General features: G+C 34.8%; 2 protein-coding genes across 2 annotated transcripts; both read right to left on the bottom strand.

Annotated features, from left to right (window-relative positions):
• Nucleotides 1–2,389: 2,389 nt before the first annotated feature.
• Nucleotides 2,390–8,151, bottom strand: LOC107833469 (T-cell surface glycoprotein CD3 epsilon chain). The gene is made up of 5 exons (XM_016662865.1): nt 7,875–8,151; nt 7,225–7,440; nt 6,988–7,131; nt 6,842–6,891; nt 2,390–3,230 (listed from the first exon to the last, which is right to left on the bottom strand). Exons 1-5 carry the CDS (start codon nt 7,939–7,941, stop codon nt 3,153–3,155), a joined length of 555 nt encoding a protein of 184 aa, XP_016518351.1. The 5' UTR covers nt 7,942–8,151; the 3' UTR covers nt 2,390–3,152.
• Nucleotides 8,152–9,067: 916 nt separating this feature from the next.
• LOC103154612 (T-cell surface glycoprotein CD3 epsilon chain-like) lies at nt 9,068–12,145 on the bottom strand. Its single transcript, XM_007575955.2, has 5 exons — nt 11,957–12,145; nt 11,542–11,733; nt 11,326–11,469; nt 11,188–11,231; nt 9,068–10,268 (listed from the first exon to the last, which is right to left on the bottom strand). The coding sequence occupies exons 1-5, from the start codon at nt 12,018–12,020 to the stop codon at nt 10,206–10,208; spliced, it is 507 nt and encodes a 168-aa protein (XP_007576017.1). The 5' UTR covers nt 12,021–12,145; the 3' UTR covers nt 9,068–10,205.
• Nucleotides 12,146–14,333: the final 2,188 nt, after the last annotated feature.

Raw genomic sequence — 14,333 nt, 5'->3', positions numbered from 1 at the left:
GTTTAGGTGAACGGGCATTTATTGATATTTTCTCTTCATTTCTTTGAGTGTTCCTGAAAGCCAACAAGTTGCACTTTGGAACGACCTTAATATTGTATCATGTTTTTGATCTGAGTTTGTTTTACAGCATGAAATGTCTGAATGAGTGCTCATCCAAGACTGGTGATTCCATACTTTTTGCCAGGGGTTGTATATAAACTCTGAGCTGCTTTAAGGACTCTTAAAAAAAAAAAAAAAATCATCCCCACAGATTGATGCTGTCGCCACCTGTAGGGATGGCCAGGCTGATATGCAGAATTAGTTTTCTGTCACACAGTGTTTTGCATGTGGATCACAAAGTTAAGTTTTGGCCTTGTCATGGGGGGGACCGGGGGGTGGGAGTTCTTTTCCATTTTCCATAGCAGATGACAGTTCTTACATCTTTGTGTAGATCATTGTAGCTTTTTCAGTTAATGTTATTCTCTCACTGCCTGTCAGTTTAGGTGGTTTGTCTTGACGTGGAAGGTTTACTGATGGGCTGAAATCGTCCAGTTCTTGGTTGATGGATTGAAAATGTTCTTTAAAATTGTCACAGCTTGTTGTTTTATTGAGACTTTTCCAAAACTTTATCCCTGATCTGTCTTCTTCCCAATCCCACCCCCACTAAGGACATTTCTTCATTGTAAATTGAAGAAACAAACTGCAAATTGTTGAGTCTATTCCTTTTGTCTACATATATAGTGTATGAAACCATATTTTTTCAAACTGTGAACATTTTGTGTTGTTTTTCTGAAATGTTCTCTGTGTCCTCATGGAGATTCTTCTAATTTATAATAATTTTCTTCTAACTTTGATCAAATGTGGAAAAAGTGGCGAGTCACGACAGGTCTTTCCTTTTGAACACTTTTACTCTCAACCAATAAAGAAAATTGAGTGATGTTCAAATTGATGCTAATTGAATTTTTCAAACTTCTAAATGCTTTCCACCCTTGTCCAGTCAGTTGAAAGTTGTTCACATTTTTAAGACACCATGATCACTTGTGTATTTTAAACAGCTTTAAGACACATGGTTCAGTGCTAGGGCAGGTGCACCATATACGTTAGGTTACAGACCTCAACATAGTTTTCAACGGTTCGAATCTCGGCCCTGGGCTATTTATTGCATGCCTTCCCCTTCTTCCTGTGAATAAAAGTTTCTAGAGCCACAAAAACATTTTTATGAAAAAAAATAAATGGCATCCAATCAGAAAGCCTTGTTTAGGTTTTGGGTTTACATTTAGAGAAATAAGGAAGATATACAACACGTATTGATAGAAGAGCAATAGTAAATGTTAATAAGCAGACAGTGCTGCCACAGCAAGGACAGGAAACTGAGGAGAGGACGTTACCAACTAGCTGATTTCAGAAGAAGCTTCTGAAAAAGATAAATGAACATCATTACAGGGTTAGTTCAATAGTCTGGCAGCAGGAACCAGAGTCTATAAGGAGGATAGAATAAAGCATGTTAGCTTCCAGCCTGGTAACAAACGCGTCTTTTTTTCTTTATAATTTAACCGGAAGTGAGAGACGGCTTTATACAGCTGAGCTGAGTAAACCAAACCCTGATCATCCCCCACACACACTCATACTGAACCAACTTCTACCTGAAAGCACGCACACACACACACACACACACGCACACGCACACACATGCATACATATACTTTGAACACGAGAGTCTACACTGGTGCGCGGATGTTCTCTCACACAGGCAGATGAGCAGATGTAGGTCTGTGTGTGGGAGCGGTTTGACTTGACACCGTGTCACAGAAGAAACCATCGTTTAGATTTCTACATTGTCACACAAAAAACAGCAGATGCAAATGAAGATAACTGAGCAGTAAGAGGTGGAGTGTTTCCACAAAGCGACACAACATGAGCTGCTTTACAATAAATGTAGTGATCAATAAAAATCTACATTTCAGAGAACTATTGCATCACATTTCATGTTTTCATTTCCATTCAGTATAACTGCTCTCTGTCACTGCTGGGAAGAACAAACAGAAAACAGAAATATTATGTGACACAACCTTTCCATCCTATCTCTGATAATGTGAAATACACAGAGACTTGTTGAATGTTTCCATCACGTCTGTCTTACATGAGACGTGCAGAGAGACGAAGAGACACTAGTGGTGACTGTGTTCTTTAGGTGGTGTACTGCGGATATGACCTGCGGATTCGAAACCGCCTCATGGATCACATCTGTTGAGCCATCGCGGTATCGTTTCTAACCGTGCACAGAAAGAAAAATGAGAAGAGGTTTACCCATGTTTATTTCAATTAGAGACACTTAATACAGCGAAAAATATAAAAACAAGAAGGAAAAAAGAGAATAAAATAAAACAGCTGACAAAACTTGCTGCTTGTGCAATATAAACATCAGCAAAAGCACAAATACAGTAAAAAAAACAATAAAACAAGTAACTGTTTGAGTTTGATCATACAAGTTTGATATTTATTAAAGCTAATAAAAAGTTTGAATATTCAGAGCATAGTATGTATAAGATAGAGATGCAAGATTCCTTTAATTGGGAACACTGACAGTTCTAATTAGTGGTAAAAATTAAACCAGTCCACCTTCGTTCTTCCTAAGGTTTACATATAAAAAACTTCTTCACTAGTTTGAAACATATTCTAAATTTACCTTACGCTGTTTTATTTCGTTGTAAATTTCCTTGAGACATGAGTTGTGCCATGTAAATAAACTGAACTTAACTGAATAGAAACAAAACCTATTAAAATCCCAGAAACATAGAAATAAAGATATACTTTTTAAAATCATTACAATGTAACATATTAACTTCATGTTTAACACATCTGCCATATTGTGTGTTTATGGCATAAGACAGTTTACACAGTTTTATGCTGCATAAACTGTTTTAATAGACAAGTAGAACAAAATAGTTTGTGTCAACTGTCAACAATGTTTGCTGCTTTTGCTTTAATGTTTTAGGGTTGCATGTGTTTTGAACCCACAGAATGACTTCAAGCTGGCATAATGTACAAGGACTGCACATTTCTTCTTTTCAGTATGAGGCTGCACCTTTAATACATGTGGGATTTGCAATAAAGCAAAATTAAAACATGTGAGGATGTATGTAAGGAGTTTTATAATTGGAGAGGAGATGTCTCTATCCGGTCCTGTTCACCATGCCACTGTTCACAACAGTAGAGTAGGTGTCCTGTGATCGGGTGTTAGGGTTGAGTGTCTGTAAAAAACAAACAGAAAACATTTTGTAACATGGTTGGATCAGAGTGACTTTCAAATTAATGTGCAAAAAAACGTTAATGAAAGATGCTAAAATGTGTGCTCTCTCGAATTGTGGCAGAAAAATTTCCCCATAAACTAGCCCCTTGTTCTGCTATTAGCGAGAATTGAATCGAACAAAATAGCGCAGGAAGGCAATGCTTCTGTGCACCAGATTTAGTTTAAAATAGCTTCTATCTGTAATCCCTGAGGACATAAGTTGATAATATACAGTCTAAAATCATACATAGAAGTCATAAAATTATCTCAATTAAAACAGTACTAAATTATGTAATCATAGTTTTCTGCTGCTATTAGAAAACTGCTGGTTTTCTAATAGCATTTTTCTAGCATGAGAAAAGACCTCAGGTCAGCAGAGAGTTTTCGACGTTTTGGGGGTTTATTCCATTCTTAAATGTTTTGATTAAGAAGGTTGTCTGTGCAAACGCTGAAAGACACTTGGGTTTTCAGTGGTGGAGCAGTAACAGTCACAATTTTGAAAACAAGCCTCACAACTAAATTGTTAAAGTTTTATATCTTACTAAAATTTAACAGTGATGGTAACTCAGTGGCGTTTTATCTACCACTTTTATGGCTTGGTAGTACAGGGATTTTAGAGGTTTTATTGTTGTCTCATTTTGTTCAGAGCAACACAAGATACAGTAATTAATTACAGTAACAAGATCTCAGAATATTTCTTGTTGAGGTAAATTCCATCTCGTAAGCACTTGCCAGTTACAGTCACTATGGCTTCGCATGAAGAAGTTGGAATGGAAGATACACAAACTACACCTAAATCATTTGTGGGCTGCATGTTGGGTTTCCAGTTGGAATCATAAATGCAAAATAATACTACTGCAGTTAGATATTTTGCATCTAAACAACTTGGAATGCTACACATTATCCAAGACAAGGATAATGTGTAGCATTCTAAGTTGTTTAGATGCAAAAAAAGGCAGATAGGATCACTATAAAAAACACTGGATAAATATCTAATGGTATGTTAAGCTATGCAACGATCACACTCCATTCTGTCAATAACAACTGGGGAATCTCAAACAGCAGACCATGCGTAGTGCGAGAACTGTCCTAAAGTCTGAAGAGAAGAAGACAAATCAGAAAATGAAAATCAGATGGTTGAGTTTGAGGCAAAATCTAAAACTGCAGATTTTGCCACATGAAGCCTTTTTAAAGTGAAAATTGATCTTTGAAGTTTTCTTTAAAGTAATATAAAAATCTCTTTCCGTCTCGTTCTAATAAAATCTGTATCATGTCTCGTCTCGTGAGTTTTAAGTATCGTTACACCCCAAGTAATTAATCAGAGAAACGGCTTCCAAATACATTTTTACAGTGTCATAATTTAGTGCATTTCCAATGCGCCTAAAAACAAACTGCATTTTAAAGTATAAAAAAATGTATCAATATGATTTTTGAACATAAATGTAGATCCAAAACAAGTCCTATATTCTTTGACAACGATCTACATAAATGGGAGCGACAGACTTCTGTTTTCTAGTTATTGTGAAATACATCGCCACTGTTTTATTTACATCTCTGTGACACTAGATAGAGTCACAGAGCTAACATTCTGAACCATATTGATAGAAGAGAAGCAGTAAATGTTTTGATGTTTTCAGACAGATTGTAATTGCTCAGTTTCCTCAGTACCACCAAGCAGCTGTATGTATCAAATGCCCTGTCCAAAAACACACAACTACAACCTTTGTCCAGCTACGTCTTTACCTTTTCCTATTTCCAGACTACACTGGAAGACAGTAACTTCTAGTAACATTGGTAAACTTGCTCCTAATCTTGGAACCTATTTATGTTTTAAATGTGAGTCATTTCTAAAACATGTAACATGAAGCCAAACCTTTCATCCCAACCATTTACTGGATCATTTAACAGAAATTATCCAGGAGTGATGAGTTAAATCAAGTAAACTTTTCTGACATTAAAACTGAAGCCGGAGATAAGATACATTTTGAATTAGTTGGGTGAGGAAGGGATAAATCTTACAATAATCATTTGATCTGCTGATACTGGACTGTAAGGCTGGTCCAGGAGTATGTGGGACCCAAAACAGAACTGTGTTTGGGGCCCAAGCAGAGTTTAGACCAACACTCAAAAAATAATTCAGGAGAGAGTGTTGGTCTAAACTCTGCTTGACGCCCAAACACAGTTCTGTTTAATTTAATGATCCGGTTTCAAATAGTTTTCTAAAGGAGCATGTAAGAAGTTGATGAAGGTCTTTTGACGGTACAGGAGTCTTGCAGTCTTGTTTGTGTTTTGATGTTAAATAACCACCTGATGCAAAATTGATGCAATATTAAGGCGCTTTACTGTAATCTTTCAAAAAAATGCATTTGTGGTTTGGACAGTTTCTGATAATACAATATTCCACATCTTTTGTTTGGGGTCTGAGTATAGATTTGATTGTTTTGTCTGCCTAGAACATATAAATACTTTACATAGTCTTAAATAACAAAGAACACTCATACAGGTGCTGGTCATAAAATTAGAATATTGTGATAAAGTTCATTGTTTTTCATAATGTCATGATAAAAATTAAATTGTCATATATTTTAGATTCATTGCACACCAACTGAAATATTTCAGGTCTTTTATTGTTTTAATTTTGATGATTTTGGCAAACAGCTCATGAAAACCCAAAATCCTTCTCCACAATCTTCCTCAGGGTCCGGTCACCTCTTCTCGTTGTGTAGCGTTTTCTGCCACACTTTTTCCTTCCTACTGACTTCCCACTGAGGTGCCTTGATATAACACTCTGCAAACAGCCGATTCGTTCAGAAATTTCTTTCTGTTTCTCACCCTCTTGCTTGAGGATGTCAATGATGGCCTTCTGGACAGCAGTCAGGTCAGCAGTCTGACCCATGATTGCGGTTTTGAGTAACGAACCAGGCTGGGAGTTTTTAAAGGCCTCAGGAATCTTTTTCAAGTGTTTAGAGTTACTTTGTTGATTCAGATGATTATTTTTATTGCTCGTTCAGAGAACCTTTTCATAATATTCTAATTTTTTGAGACAGGGATTTTGGGTTTTCATGAGCTGTTTGCCAAAATCATCAAAATTAAAACAATAAAAGACCTGAAATATTTCAGTTGGTGTGCAATGAATCTAAAATATGACAATTTAATTTTTATCATGACATTATGGAAAATAATGAACTTTATCACAATATTCTAATTTTATGACCAGCACCTGTATATGCATTAATTTGGAAAGAAAAACAAATTTTCCTATTTTCTGTCCTTTGGATAAGGTAAACATTTCCCTCCTGAAGTGACCACCTTGTTGGGGACTCTGTGGTGAACAAAATGTTATTTTCTTTTTGTCAAACTGATGACAAAAATGTTTCACATGATTGAATCTTCTAATTTGGATATGATTGTTTAATTGAAGTATAAAATATCACTGCATGCATGATTTAAAGTCATGTGCAATGATAAAATTGGTGTAACATAATAAGTGATTATTATATTTTTGTTTAATTTTTTTAAACAAACAAACAAAAAAATACCAGTCTGTCTTGAAAAGTTTTTGACAATACTTACCTCATACTCAGATGGACCATGTGGAGCCCGATGTCCAGCTCTCGGAGTCGCTGGAGGACATAAAGAGATTCAATGCGATCATTTTTAATCATTTTTAATCTTTCTACTTTGATCAAGAGACATGCATTACACAAACAGAGCCTTACGTTTAACGGAGGGGGTCGGTCCATCGGAGCTTTTCTTCTTGGAGCACCTGTAGATTATCATCATCACAACAGCGGTCATGATTACATCCACAACAATGAACGTCACAAAGAGCTTTGGATCCAGTTCGAAGCAGTTCTCACAGGCTAACGGGGGGGAGGGGGTGAAAGCAAGAATGGCACAAGAGTTAGTTCTGTAATTAACACAGGTGGCAAAGAATGAAAAGATGTTTTACTTACCTCTTCCTCTGACATAGAAATAATAAATGTTGCTATTGGGTTCACATCTGTATAGAACTTGGCGTTCATATGTGAATGTATATGTATTTATTTTCTTTTCTGAACCTCTTGGAAGTATTGTAGGTTTTGGAGTTGTTGGTTGTCCCTCATACCACGCTCCATCTCCAGGACAGGTTAGTGTGACTTCCTTTTTCGAGAATTCTGCTCCTCCTTTAACTAGTTGCACAGTTATACAGTTACCTCTTTGCACAAGTTTTAGTTTATAACCTTATAATAAACCCAAGTTTTCATCCTCTTAGTACTTCTCACACAGAACCAGGAAGCTCTCAGAGCTGATAAAGGCTCTCATATAAATGTTTATGTCAGATTTATTTTTTCAGTTTCTTTAAGCCATATTATGATCATTTTACTCAAAAGTGTTCCAATCAACACCTTATAATTGAAAAAAAAGTATTATTAGACTCTATTGATAAATAGTAAGAAAGAACAAGATCAAAAGCAGTAAAGGAACATTAACACAGGAAATGGAATTGATGCTAACAAATACCATGTCTAGAGACAATATCTGCTTTTGTTTTAAGTCAAAAGAGACTAAAATGCTCCAACTCTACAGTCTAAAGCAACATAATATAAAATTGTGCCATATTTACCTGTTGTTTCAGCCTTCACGGAGGTCGCAAACATGAAGATGACAACGAACACAGCCTGAACAACCATCCTAAATAATCCTTATTGTCTGATTCTGAATGTTTTTTTAGGTTTAGATCAAATCTGTAAAAACTCTCTAAAAAGATATGATTTACATCAAACTGTCTTTTCAGAAAGTCAGAACGATTCAAAATGGAGCTGATGGTTCTCTCACTGACACTGTCTCTAGTGAAGATCCACTCTCACAGACACACACACACACTCACACACACAGGAAGTGTTTCCTTTTTTTCAAGATGAATTCACAAACCATAAAACAAAGTCTACCTGCAGTACCGTGTGCAGAGAAAAAACTTATGTTTTGTTGTTGTCCATTCCCTGTAAAATAATTGCACTAAGTTTATTATTTATGTCATAAACATATGAATATATGTTTATGAATATATGAATATACATTTATGGCACATATTTTACCCTTTATGTTAAAATCTTGTGTTATTAAATTTTCTGTTCCTGTTCTTAAGTGTGTCTTCTATTTATTTATATAACTTCGTTTGCTCCTTTGTCCCATTTGTTTGAGCCATCTGGTTGTTTTCTTGTTGCTACACCTCAAGTCTGTTGGGTTATGTTTATCTGGAAATCATGTTCGGCCAGGAGATTTTTCAAAGTTAAAATGTTTACATGTTCTTTTCATTTTATCAACCTCACTCTAGATATGCAAACTGTTCAGGGACACATCTCACCCACTAAGCGGCTTACTTCAAACCCTCTACCTAAAATGCAACAAACAGATGCAGAGTGAGTCTGGATTAATGTTTTTCTGGTTTTCTTTCATTTTACTCTCTCTCTCCAAACTTACAAAATATACTCCTATTGTCTTTGCAAACAAATAAAACATTAGAAAATATTATTTATATAATGTATAAAATTGGCAGTTAAGTATTTGGAAGAGTTTTGTGCAAGTTAGTGTACAAATGTCATCTCTGCATCCTCATAAAATGTATAAATTAAGCTTATCGGTGCATCTTTTAGTACATGTCTGCCACCTGGTGGTTTAACTCAACAAAAATACTTCCGTCTTTCAATGAAAAACAAATAATCCTTTATTTGTAAGAGAGAAAAGCAGAATAACCAACTTCATATAAGAAAAAGGAAAAGTAAATAAAGACGGATGTTACAGTAAATATGTGAATTTATTACTTTTACATAGATTACAAGCAACAATATCATGAAGCCATAAAAACCTACAGTCATTACATGACTATGAATTATAAAATATACAGAGTTGCAATTCAAAGTCAAAATAAAAAGGAAAATAATATTTCGATCAAACAGTTTAAAAAGTATCCTTAATAAAAAAAGTAGTTTTCTTTGAAGGATTCCTCTGTACCACGCTCACTATCTAACTGGTCTTCTAGCTTTTACTCCACAGCATTGAAAAGCAGGAGATGTTTGCAGTTGGACTCCTTTATCTAATCACTGTTTGTCTATCACACACCTCTCAACCATTTTTGGGTGGGTTCAGGTCGCCCTTCAGAGCACACACTCCATCTTTTATCACAAATAGATCTGATAATTTCAAACTAATATTTTTATTAGCTCTGAAATTAGCAACTTCCAAAATGATCCTGTCAGCCTTACATCTTAATTCTTCATTTTTGGATAGTGATTTTATTTGAATAATTTTATGTTTGTTCCTATTTTTTGGGTAACAAGTTTTACTAGCATCAAAGTGCTGAATTTTATTTATTTATTTTTTGTTCAAAAGGATTATAGCAAACATCTTTTTAACATTTCCCTATTTTTTTTTACATGAAGAAATGTCTTATGCATATGGAATAACATTGCTGTTCCTGAAAATAGAAAAATAATCCAAGGTTGAGCTCTTCATTATAAACATTTTTTAAAGTGCTTCTCAATAACGTTTTGGATGAAAATTAAAATAACTAATTATCTGTGTCATTACCTTGACACTATAAAAAACTTTATTACTCTAAATGAATGTTTTTAGCTTAATAAAAGCAAAATAAAACATAAAAATATAGAAAATTAAATACAGAAATACATATAATAAATTGCATATGCATGAACAAATTATATACTTTTTACTTTCAATCCTGCTTTTGAAACTCTACAACTTATTTGCTACACAATTTTTGAACAGCTGCAATTTCACATTGAAACACACAAAAGATGACTCATCATTTTAAACTAATTTTACAATGTTCAGTTTTAATGAAGATAAATCTAATACAAGTTCTGGTAAGTTTTGCTATTTCATGCTATCGGTTTATAAATGTTTGCTTTCTTCTGACCTCGTCGGTGATGGCCATCTACCCCGTCCTGTGCACCACAGTGGAGTAGGTTTCCGTTGCTTGAGTGTTGGGGTTCAGTGACTGACGAGACATAAGTTTTAATATGGATGTGTTACCATGTGCAAATAAAACAATAAATTACAGTAATACACAAACAAACAACAAATAAATGATTAAAATAAAGTAATTAACTATTCACAAATCATCCAATAAATAAATATAATAAAACAAAAAAATAAATAAATAAATACCCTCAAGTAGGTCATCCAATACACATAAATGACCCATTAAATAAAATAAAACAAAAACATTTCACTAAAACATCTCCACGTCTTAGTGAAATGGTTGTAAAGTTGATTCTTCAATGCATTCCAAATGTGTGTGTTTTTTTTTTTGAAGAGCGATTGATCCTCAGTAAATTTTCAAGTGTCACAACTGATCAAAATTTTTTTTCAAATAGAGGAAACACTCAGACCATGCAGGAATTTTAAAATGTGCCCAATAATAAATTACAGAAGGGTTAAAATATTTTTTGTTTCATATATAATAATTTAATTCAACACAAGTTGGTGTTAATAGAAATAACTGCTTCTCCATGTAAAATCTGAGCTTGGTGCTGACTCAGCTCAACAGAAAACTGTTAAGCTAAATAAACTTTTCTTTTGATTGTATATGTAACTTTAAATCACATCTACAGTAAGAGAGTTAATAAAAATTCTCTCATCAAACACCAAACAACAAAGTGTGTTTCTCACAACATGACTTCAGTAAACCTGCTATGATTTTGCATTAGTCTCACATAATATAATAATTTTGATGCTGAGGGTGCAATGAGAAGGATATTATGTATTATATATACATAAAGCATTTTTCTTGTACAAAAAAAGCTATAGATTGAAGGATTTGATTAGACCATAACATATCACTATAATGATGCTTCTTTTAGTTCAACAAGAAGAGAAAAACTGTATTTTGCAACACAGTTCCTGATAATACCCACCTCATAGGCGGAAGACTGGTCTCCTTGAGGCCGGGTTCTACGTGCTTAAAGAAATAAAGATAATAAATATGAATTAATTCCAAGGACTTCATGAGTACTTGGGGCCCAGAAATTGGGATAAGATCTGTTCATTCCTACCTCGTGGGGCTTGAATCGGTACATTCGGGTGTTTCTTCTTGGTGTAAACATAGATTATCCTCATCAACACGGCAGTCCCGATCACATCCACGAGAATCACCAGCATGAAGAGGAATCCGTCCACCTCAAAGCAGTTTTCACAGGCTGGAGAAGAAAAGTGATCAGTCAAACACTGTATGAGCACAAGGCCTTACAATGAAATCTGGTTTTACTTACCCTTCCCTTTTACGAAGAAGCTGTATTTTATTTTTTCCTCTCCATATTCACAATAATATTGGGCCTGGCCTTTAAATTTGAATTCATGAGTTTCACCAGGTTTTAAAGCATTTTCTTTATCCATTTTATTCGTCCATGTTCCGTTTCCTGGACAGGTCAGAGTAACTTTGTCTCTCCAGAATGAGACTCCTCCTTCAACCACAAACACAGTTTATAAATACATTTGTAATTATTTAAGTCCATAATGTTTATAGACATTTCTGTTAAAACTTCGATCGATCAAAGACACTAAAGGGTTTGCTTATGGCAAACAGTATATTTAGAGCTGAAATAAGTATTTGTCCAACCTCCAGACAAATAAATATTTCAACTTCACGGTAAAAATAAAGATGTCGCAGAACTGGTGGGTGCTTACCTTTTAGAGACTCCACCGTGGCTAAAAACATGAAAAGGACGACGAACATGACCTGGACACCCATCCTGCGAGTTTCTTTATCCGTCTGGAGTTTGGATCAAATCTGTGAAGTCTGAATTAAACTCAGGAGCCTGGTTAATGGCAGACTGAGACTCTCTCTCTCTCTCTCTCTCTGTGCTCTCTCACTTGTGCACACTAATAAACTCACGAAAGACACACACATTTAGCTCTACAGGAAGTGCGTGTTTTTTCAAGAGGATTTCACTGTTCATTGAAGTCAAGCTGAAGTGGAGCTTGTAGAAAAAAAACATTTTGATTCCTGATTTATTCCAGATTAAAAAAAAATTATAAAATAAAAAACATAGGTAAGAAGCAGGAATAACAAAATAACAGATTTAGGCAAATTGTACAGTGGAAACTCTAGATGAGAATCATGTGTTCAAATAGACAATTTGAATATGAAAACAAGTTTTCCCAGAAAAATTCAACACCCTATCCACCACAATTACAAAGTAATGCTCACTATTATCTACAGCAGCTGTGCTAGAAGTATTGCATGATGATATTTTAATGAAAGAATACATAAAAAAGTAAGAGAGCAAGATTTCACCCACCTGTTGGAGACAATCCATCAGTTGTCTCCAACATGATGGAGACAACTGATGCATTGGATCATTAGAAGAGTTTATTGTATTTTATCTTTCATTATGACAGAATGTTATTTGGTGTCTTTTATCCTCAGGGATTATGTTCTGGACCCTTAAACCAACACAACACCGAATTTTATGGTTCAAGGTAGTAATTTTGGCAGCACTGGCACCCCTTATATTACTCCACTGCGATCTATTGGGTCACTGTCTCCAGTGTTGGTCTCGACACTTTAAGTGCTCATAGTGTCCAAACGTTAATGTTGGCCAACTGAATACTATTCTGTTTATTTATCTAGCACTTCAAAATGATTGTCATATAATTTTACTTGTACAAGAAAAACAAAAAAAACTAGTCAATTTCATTGATAAAGAAATTATATGATTATAAAGAAAAATACAATAATGACAATTGACAATGACAATTTTGGTCAGCCGGAGTTTATTTGAAGAAGGCCACATTGAGGTGACTTTGCAGCGATCTATTGTAATGAACAAGCATGTGGTGACAGTAGAAACAACCGGCTCCATTTTAACAGCACAGAGTTATATTGTCTGAGACGCCGGCTGTGTTTGGGTGATGCTGTTAATCCTACCAGCAAATCAAAGTCAAGGTTTCAAGAGGTGTTTCAGCTCCGACTATGAAAATTCATGTTTGGAACCTTCATATGCTGTTCATTTTTTATGTAAAAAAATTATTCACTGTATTTATATTCAAAGATTGCATTGAATAGTATATTTATAATAATATTCAGCATTTTCTTATTGAAGGATTTTGGAAAAAGAAGCTTGTATACGTGTGATATAAGAGAAAAGCTCTTCTGCGTTGTTGCATGCTGTTAGGTTCACAATGAACAAACAATAGATTGACTTGATGTCGTAGTGTATTTCTGTGCAACATACATTAAATATAAATTGGTGATTTATAGTATTAATAACTCTCAAAATAGAGAGAATATTCTGGCTTTAATGTCAATTATTTTACCAGTGCATGATGGATTGATGAGCTCCTGCCTGTCAGAGCCGACAGCGGTTAACTGGCATCAGTATTCTTCCCTTATGCAGAGAAATAGAAAAGTTAGCAAACATATCTATCAGAGTTTAGTAGGTTCTGCTTTCTGTGTCTCTTTTTTTCTTCTTCGCGTTTTGGGTCTGATGTCGTTTACTGTAAATTTCTCCCTGGTTAGTGAGCGTAGTCTTTGTCTTATTTTGTTTATCGCTTTGGGTTTTGATAACAATCATTTTGGTTTTGTCTTTAATAGCTCTTGTCACATTTCCTGTTTCTGCTCTCTGGTCTGTTTCCGTTCTCTTTGCTTTCTGCCCTCACACCCAGCCTGCGAATAATTACAAAAGCTTTCATGCATCTTGACATTTACTTTCGCAGCCAATTTTTATTTTTAGGCTTTCGGTTGCTCCTTTGTCTGTGCTGCCTTGTGTATTCTTCTTCATGTGGAGCTGACACGTTCTTGCTGCCACACCTCTATTGCATTGTGTTCAGCTTACTTTACTCCGCTGGAGCTATCCAGCTGTTGTATCCTCCTCCTTAAAGATTACTTTATAACAGCCACTACTTTCCATTCCAAGAAAAGCTGTAAAAAAAAAAAAAAGCATTTGCTATTAATTTTTGATTGTCAAAATTACAATGTGTGTTATATCCAATTTAGGCAATAGTAGAAATGCACTAATTTACATTTTGACATAATGTTTTTATCATAACTAAAGAGAAATAA

This window comes from Poecilia formosa, unplaced genomic scaffold (genome assembly GCF_000485575.1).
Source record: "Poecilia formosa unplaced genomic scaffold, Poecilia_formosa-5.1.2 Scaffold393, whole genome shotgun sequence".
In the NCBI taxonomy this organism is placed as follows: Eukaryota; Metazoa; Chordata; class Actinopteri; order Cyprinodontiformes; family Poeciliidae; genus Poecilia; species Poecilia formosa.
The sequence above is the reverse complement of the archived record's forward strand: the minus strand, read 5'-3'. Positions and strand labels throughout refer to the sequence as shown.